The 8,994-nt window shown below is 38.8% G+C and overlaps 1 protein-coding gene across 1 annotated transcript; it reads left to right on the top strand.

The window, feature by feature from the left end:
* The first annotated feature begins 3,467 nt into the window (after window positions 1-3,467).
* Window positions 3,468-7,988, top strand: LOC117456999 (extracellular calcium-sensing receptor-like). The gene is made up of 12 exons (XM_071205160.1): window positions 3,468-3,540; window positions 3,749-4,013; window positions 4,267-4,445; window positions 4,655-4,746; window positions 5,040-5,219; window positions 5,341-5,529; window positions 5,626-6,120; window positions 6,259-6,468; window positions 6,573-6,696; window positions 6,788-6,981; window positions 7,196-7,477; window positions 7,566-7,988. The coding sequence occupies exons 1-12, from the start codon at window positions 3,468-3,470 to the stop codon at window positions 7,986-7,988; spliced, it is 2,706 nt and encodes a 901-aa protein (XP_071061261.1).
* The last annotated feature ends 1,006 nt before the right edge of the window (window positions 7,989-8,994 follow it).

Consider the following 8,994-nt stretch of genomic DNA (forward strand, 5'->3'; position numbering starts at 1 on the left):
AGCCTGGTGTCATGCAATTGTTCATGTGTAAGTGTGTAAATTCTTTAATATAATTAAAACTTAAAAAAATGTGTTTTCTCCTTTCAGCCACACATAATTATGGCTCAGATTGTGTGTGTGTGTATATATATATATATATATATTTTTTCTGTTCTTAGATGTCAACACATTTTAAGCTTACTAAGATGTTAGTTATTTGTATGGCATTTAACTGTCAACTCTTTGTTGCTTTCTCAAAAAATCGAAATATTTTGATGAAACTTACACCAAATGAAAATATATTTAATATAAATTTATTTACAATTAATATACACACATTTAAAGTAATACATTTCATTAAATAAATGTATTACTTTGATAGTGGGCCAATGTCTCGTGGTCTGGCTTTGCATAGTTAAATCAATATAACTAACGATTAGAAAAATGTGGCCTGCCCTAAGTGTTTTTCTGTTGCATAATATCAATTCTAAAGTGTTTTTACTTACTTAATGTGGCTTCAGAATGCTTCATCAAAGGTTGATTACACATATTAATATCGGCTATCCATTAATCTAACCACAGTTTAAACACTAATCACTTTAAAGAAGGAATGACATAAAGTTATGTTAACAAAATATACATAATTGTTCCACTGCATGTACCAAGTGCCAACCACTAGATGGAAGTATAACTCCATGTCCTGATACCTCATCTCTGCATTTCTTCGTTATGGACATTTCGTTGACATCACATTGGCTTGTACAGCTGTGCCACATATGTCTCATTCTCTACAGCTACTAAGAGTATTTGCCCTTAAAATAATAATATAGAGTAGCTGTGAGCCCATGTGCTTAAACTAAACAAATAATGTGTCCACTATATTCACAAAGAATAACAAAAGGAGAAAGTGATTAGGACTTTTAGAGCAGGTTGATTAAAGCACTTTGCAGAAACCAACTTGTTATATTCAACAAGCAACAAGATAATCATACAAATATGTGTTCCTGCTAAACATGTTTAAACAAAATCAGCCCCTGAATGTACTATTTAACTAGGTTTTGTAATATTTACCATCAAATCAACTACTTAGAAACCAGAGGCGGATTTAGGATTGTAGGAGATCCGGGGCTTAGCCCAGGAGTCGTTGGGTTGGGGGGGTGCAGGGGTACAGTGCTATTTTTATAAGTGGGGGGTGGACCGAACATCCTTTAGGGGGGTCGTCACCTCCTCTCGGGGGGTCCGGGGGAAGATTTTTTTTAAATATTGAAGTTGAAAGCATCAATCTGGTGCACTTTGAAAGCAACATTAACCCTACCTTAATAACACCTTAAAGCAGACAAAAGGCACTGGAGAACACTCATTAACACCCTTTAATGAAGCAAACTAATGCCTTAACTCACTCAAATAGTCATTTACTTATTAAGGTGAAACGAATGTGCGTAGAGTTTTAAAGGATGCGGATAGTCTCACCTTGATTGTGGCGCATTGCTTATAGTTTTATAGATCTATTCTCATCCACCATCTTTGTTTGTGACGTAAAGAGTGTAAGAGTCACGTTTCTGAATCGGACACTCTGAGTGGATGCAGTCACAGCCAATCGGAGTCTGATTCAGAGGGTTGCCTGTCAATTCTGTTGTTATGTGTACTGAAATGAGAGCCGGTATAATTCCACGCGCGAAAACAAAATACAAAATGGAATACGTCATTTTCGTGTCTTAAAAGTAGACTGAGGTATGAAGGGTTAACGTTACATCTTAGGATAATTTTTAGTCATGTTCTGTATACATACTAACATATAAGGGTATAGTTAGTGTGGTTACTCCATGTTTACTAGCTATAACGTTACATCACTTTTTTTCACTTCTTACTCAGTGCAGATATCACCATTAGATTAACAAACCTGAAACATCATCCATTTCTTCACTGCTGGTGATGACATTGTTGTCAGCTGCTGATACTGCTGCTGCTGCAGCTTGTGGCGCCGGCTGCTTCGATGACAATAACTTTCTAATATCCATAACTGTATAGGCTATTAGCTTAAAACTCGTCAGGCACTAGGAAGGATCACTTCTTCTTCAGGGCAGGCTACGCAGTACGCAGGCTAATGCCCCACAGTGGCTGCCTCTCTGGAAAAAAAAAACATTTTTAAAAACTTTTTTTTTTTTTAAGTGAAACATCCGGGGCTTTTCACAAAACATCCGGGGCTTGAGCCCAAGTAGCCACCCCCTAGCGCCGCCACTGTTAGAAACAATGATCTTTAAATGTTTAATCCCCCAGCCAGAATATCTCTCACAAGAGTCACCTGGACTTTGTTCAGACAACATAAAGTGGTTTCAAAGGCCTGCCCTAAGTGTTTTTCTGTTGCATAATATCAATTCTGAATGAAGTATCTCTAAAGTGTTTTTACCTTCCCTCCTCATATTTTCCTTCACGTTTTAACATCTATATGGCAGATCCTATGTAAATCACAGTGAGGATTTGACATCAATTGCAATTTCTTTAGCAGGTTGTTTGAATGCCCACATTGTTCACTCAGTCCCACGAGTTTAAGTTCATGTAGCTACAGAATAATAATGAATCTACTGTAAATAACAAATGCTTGTAGCAGGTGAGCCCTGATGCAAAATGAAAAACAACAAGCATGACCATAGCTTCTTTCTTCCCCTCTTTGCCTCCTCTCTGCCAGTGTGTAGAGGGATGTAAGTGCTTGTAAAATGAAGAAGAAAAATCAAAATTAGCATTTGTACACCTGTAGCTTAAACAGTCATCTGAGACAAGATCACCTTGTAGTGTTTCAAACCAGGGCAAAGTCAGCCTTGCTTCCCCAACCCATTTCCCTTTAGGCCTACCATTGTTTTTCTGTTTAGTCCTTTACTGATACATGCCATTCTTGGTGCTATGGCCTATTGGTGACATTTAGCAAAAAATAATTGGACTAAGTTACATAGATGTAGCAGGTTCCCTTAATTTCCAGCTACACTGAAATGTCATAATGGTGATGACTGGCCTGTTTCTATCCTGTATAAGTTGCTATCTGCTATGTGTTGGCCATATGAACGCAAGATGCTCCGACAGGCCTATGATGCTTATGGTTGCACTCCTGAGATGTTGGGGCTGCTTTGAAATTGGCAGAGTTGTTGTGACATTACTTTTTCTCTTTGGCAATAATAAGTGTATGGGTGCTCTGGAAACTTTTCCAGATATAAACACACACAAATTATCTTAGCAACAAAAACATTTTCCAAAAGGTCATGATGAACTTTAATTGAAAGAACAGAACCAAAGTGTGAGAGGTGTGGCCCTGTGAATTCATGCTCTGAGTGTTGGGAATTAAAATATAACTCTATTGGGATATCTGCGGTCACTGCCCTCCAGGCAAATACTGTACTTTCTGTATCAAACAGCAGTCAGTCATTTTATAATTGTTTTTCTCTCACCTTTGAGAGAAGTTATTCGGTTCAGTGCCATCCTGTTTATATCATGCCACCATGGGCTTTACAGATGTTATAAAAAGACAGACCAAGATCGATGTTGTGCAGAGGAGTAGGGGGAGTTTGTCAAGTACGTATTCAGTGCAAGTGTTATCTCTTGTAATATTCTTTTTGTCATTGACATTTATTTATATTTACAGGGGAATGTCTCAATGATGCATAAAAGGGATTTAATTATATTTGAATTTCAGGAACTGTTAACTGTTTCTTATGCCTCTTTTTTATGTGTGTTGTGCAAATGAGAATCTATCTAACTGAACACTTTGTGTCCAAAACAGCTGCATCCATGTCTTGGTTCTCCTGGCTCTTCACTCTGAGGCTGTGCTCAGCCGCATTGCTGCTCCTGGTGGGCAGTCAGCTGGGGCTCAGGCTGGGATTACAGATGGTTCAAACAGCGACTTGTACACAGTGGGGCACACCGAGTGATCAGGGTCTGTTCAAGGATGGAGATGTAGTAATTGGTGGGCTCTTTAGTCTTTTTTACAATCCTGCAGCTAGAGACAACGGCTTCACCGAGCTGCCACACAACAAACCTTGCACTGGGTAAAACTATGAACTGCTCTATCTACTGTAAACTGTATAATATATATGCATTTGACAAAATAATCATATCAATTCAATAGGCAGTTAACTATTATTGTTGTCTAAACATTCACATATATTTTTCTTGATAAAAGGATGTTGTTATAGTTATCTCTTTAATGTTGACAGAAAAGTATCACCTATTCTTAACACAGATTACACATCTTCACAGTCACATTTGAATGATATGTTCTCCTCTATCCCTCTCATGCAGTTTGGAATATCTTCCATTACAGTATATTTATGCTATGGTGTTTGCGCTGGAGGAAATCAATCATAGTAACAGCTTGCTGCCAGGTGTGAAGCTGGGCTACCATATTCGTGATAGCTGTGCCCTACCCTCCTGGGCCATGCAGGCAGCACTGTCTCTGGTTGGAGGAGACAGTGCTACCTGTGATTTAGCAGCTCCGCCAGAGTATTCTTCTGTGTATGGAGAGGGGATCGGAGAAAAAACAGGTACACATTAACATTGTTTGGTACTAATGAAAATTCTACTCTTATAATAATAGGCAAATGAAATGAAACTCTGCAATAATGTGTTCAAAACAGAACCAAGCCCTTAACAAGTTAAGTTATTGTATTATGTCTTATAATGTCATAAGGTGATCAGCCTGTTCCTTTGATCATTGGTGGTTCTTCGTCTATAACAGCCATGATACTCTCAAGAATCCTGGCGCCACTCTCCATACCTTTAGTAGGTACCATATACATCTGCTTAGTTTAACCACAATTTAAACATTCTGATTTTAAAATGCAATTTGTTGTCTTAATGTTAAATTGTAACTTTCACAAACACTGTGGTTAAACATTTACCACATTTAACAGGAAAGTTTTTAAAGTTTTCTCATATTTCTTTTGCTGCCCTCACAACATACACAGTCTTCTTAAGAAACACATTCTCTCTGTGAAAATTATAAACTAGTGTGTGATTTTAGAACATCTATTTATGTATATATATATTTTTTTCTTTTTTATCTTTTACTGTAGATGAGCTACACAGCCAGCTGCCCCTGTCTAAGTGACAGGCTTCAGTATCCTAACTTCTTCAGGACAATGCCCAGTGATATTTACCAAGCCCGGGCTATTGCCCAAATTGCAATACGCCTAAATTGGACCTGGATTGGAGCAGTGATAGCAAACAACGATTATGGCCATGTGGCAATAAAGGTTATTCATTTTGTCCTATTATAAATGTTATGGCATCTGTATAAGACATCTGCCTAAATACAATATTTGAAACCTTTTCATTCACCTAATGTTTTTTGCTCCTTTCGACTGTATATGGCAGGTATTTCAGGAGGAGACACAGGGGGCAGGGGTGTGCCTGGCATTCATAGAGACTGTGCAAAGGGAAAACATTGTGATGGATGCTAGACGAGCAGCCCTCACAATTCAGGCCTCAACTGCAAAAGTGATTCTGATCTTTACCTGGTATACAGATGTGAGGGAACTGTTTCTGCAACTCGCCAACATAAATGTGAGCAATTGAAACTACATTGTGAACTGAATCTGTAAATAATTATAGCTAATCTTATTTGAGGAACATTATACCTTTTTGTGTTGCTTTCACTAGGTGACTGATAAACAGTTTCTGGCCAGTGAGGCTTGGAGCACCAGTGGTAATCTGCTTCAAGATCCTATCACTTCTAAAGTGGCTAGTGGTGTTCTTGGTGTGGCAATTCGAAGTTCAGCAATACCTGGATTTGAACATTTTCTAAGAAGTTTGAATCCCTCTTTACGACCTGATGATAAGTTCTTATGGGAATTCTGGGAAATGGTGTTTGGTTGTAGTCCTGGGGCCTCACCACTCTCTACGAATTCACCGTCTCCCACAGACCGGTTGTCTCAGAAAGCTTCACTTCCACCGTGCAGCGGCAGAGAGTCCCTGGAGGAAGTGCAGAATCTCTTCACTGACACCTCTCAACTAAGAGTGACATATAATGTTTATCTTGCTGTTTATGCTTCAGCCCACGCCCTCCACAGCCTTCTGTCCTGCCCTAACAGAGACAGCTCACCTGGAAACATCAGCTCCACCTGCTCCTCTCCAAAACAGATCAAACCCATAGAGGTAAACACAACTATGTCCATTTCAAAACACATTTTAATTGAGGACATTAAGAGTAAAAGTGTTTTTTTATGTGACAAATGCAGCTGTGTAATTTACCTTTAGGTTTAGAAATATTTACTACAATTGTGTTGCTTTCAGGTGTTGCACCACTTGAACAACTTGAATTTTACCACACCACAGGGGGAAATGTTTTATTTTCAAGAGGGCAACACTCCAGCAAAGTACGACCTTGTTAACTGGCAGAACACCCCTGAGGGGTCAATCAAAGTAGTTTTGATTGGACGTGTGGACGGGTTTGACATCAACCTTGACCCGTCAGCTATTCAGTGGAACACAGGATCCAATCAGGTGAAAGGAACAGGGAAATTGATCAAGGCTAAAATGTCTTTCCAGTTCAAATGTATAGAAGAATATATTTTGTACTAAAGAATACGGTTTTACTTGTTGTTTAGGTGCCTGTTTCAGTGTGCAGTGAGAGCTGTTCCCCAGGTTTCCGAAAGGCCAACAGGAAGGGAGAACCTATCTGCTGCTTTGACTGTATCCCTTGTGCTGAAGGAGAGATAAGCACTCACACTGGTAAAAAGAAATAACCACATCAAATATTCTTTACTTTGTAATATGATTTCAGGTCATCCTCAGTGTTCCTATGTTTCCTACTCCTCCCCAGGTTCCCTTATCTGTGAGCGTTGTCCATCTGAGTTTTGGTCTAATGCTAAACGAACTGCCTGCGTCCCTCGCCAGCTGGACTTCCTTTCCTTTAATGAAACATTGGGCTTTATCCTGGCCACAGTAGCTGTGTCTGGTGTTTCTGTGACAACAGCTGTGTTTGTAGTTTTTATTTACTACCGTCAAACACCTATGGTAAGAAACCAGACTAAAGCGACAGAGAAACAGTACATTTTGTAAAACTCATTTGTAATTTGCAGTTGTAGGACAGCATATTCACTCTAAAATAATATAATGCTGCATTCCTTGGTGTGAAAATATATGTTTAAAATACTTTAAATGAATCTGTTCTGTGCTGTTAATGTTCTAGCCTTTTTATTACCAATTCAATACCAATTCCTATTTGCAGGTGCGAGCCAACAATTCAGAACTGAGCTTCCTGCTTCTCCTGTCGCTGAAGCTCTGCTTCCTGTGCTCTCTGGTGTTCATTGGTCGTCCATCAGTGTGGACTTGTCGGTTCCAGCAGGCAGCATTTGGGATCAGCTTTGTACTTTGTGTCTCCTGCCTTAAAGTCAAGACCATAGTAGTTCTTGCAGCTTTCCGCTCAGCTCGGCCTGGTGCTGGATCCTTAATGAAGTGGTTTGGCCCAGGCCAACAGAGAGGAAGTGTCTGCCTATTTTCCTGTATCCAGGTCAGATTTGCAAAGCATCTATTTAATAACACGATGAAAAAATGTACTTGCCGTACCCTAACATTGTGCAATGTTTTTTTTCATTAAGGTTTTCATCTGTATTGTTTGGCTGTCCCTCAGCCCCCCTGTGCCTCAAGCTGACTTGACTATTCCAGGGTTAAAGGTCACCCTTGAGTGTGCCATGTCCTCAGTGGTGGGCTTCTCTCTGGTTTTGAGCTACATTGGTCTGTTGGCTTGCACCTGCCTCCTCTTGGCCTTTCTTGCTCGGAAACTCCCTGACAACTTTAATGAGGCCAAACTTATCACCTTCAGCATGCTGATTTTCTGTGCGGTCTGGATAGCTTTTGTCCCTGCGTACATTAGCTCTCCCGGGAAATACACTGTTGCTGTGGAGATTTTTGCAATCCTTGCATCTAGTTTTGGCTTGCTGCTCTGCATTTTTGCCCCCAAATGTTTTGTCATTCTTTTGAGGCCTGAGAAAAACACAAAAAAATACCTGATGGCTAGATAATGCATCTATGAAAAATATGGTACAGGATATAAATCCTCTAAACCAGACACTGAAACTAGAACAAGAAGATAAGTCATAATATCACAGTATACATGTTTAAGATAAGAATATCTCATAGATTACATGGATACACTTACAATGTAAACTTTTGATTAACCAATATGACCAATATTCCAGCCATTGTTAGGTTATATTAGATTTCTTTCAATTTGCATGCATTCATTATATTCATTCAGTGTTGTATTATGGAAATAAAAAAGTGACCTTACTAAAAGTGTTTTCTGTGATTTATTCTCTGTTAAAGACTGAAAGTCAGAAATGGCAGTGTAATGATGTACATTCAAGGTGTTTAACAACTAAAACATTCCATATCTGTACCTGATATCAACATACATGTTTGGATACTGCAATTATTAAGGGGAAGTAAAATGTGCTTTATTAAATTGACCATGAGAGCTCGATGACTGCATCAAAAGATAACATGAAGTACAGTACTACATGTTGTTCGGGAATAATTCTCCTAGTTATCGAACCTTTTGCCCTTTGACGTTTATGACCAACCATGACGTCTGTTATCTCCCCTGTTAAGCCTCGAGCCTGTTTTCCAGGTCTCAGGCTCGAAAATGACATTCCCAGAACAAATGACCATAACTACACTTCTAAAAGGGGAAAATTAATAATCTTTTTTCTCAAAGCAATGATAAACCTGTGAGTTGGATGTAGAAGAGTCAGAATAAATATAGATTTTTTTTATTTTAAAGTAAATTCAGTTTGAACATAGTAAAAAATGTAAATGATTGTGTCTGTCCAAAAAAAACACATTACTGAAAACCACCCTTGAATGATGGAATGGTAGACTAAAAGCTTTAGGAATCCAAACTATAACTATATAAGTACCCTGTATCAAAATTGATGCAAAACAAGTAAAATTGGACCTTTTTAGAGAGATTTAGCAAAACATTTCATTTGGGTGGATTTGACTTATATATCTGGCCCCCCTTGGTCG

This window comes from Pseudochaenichthys georgianus, chromosome 13, assembly GCF_902827115.2.
Source record: "Pseudochaenichthys georgianus chromosome 13, fPseGeo1.2, whole genome shotgun sequence".
NCBI lineage: Eukaryota > Metazoa > Chordata > Actinopteri > Perciformes > Channichthyidae > Pseudochaenichthys > Pseudochaenichthys georgianus.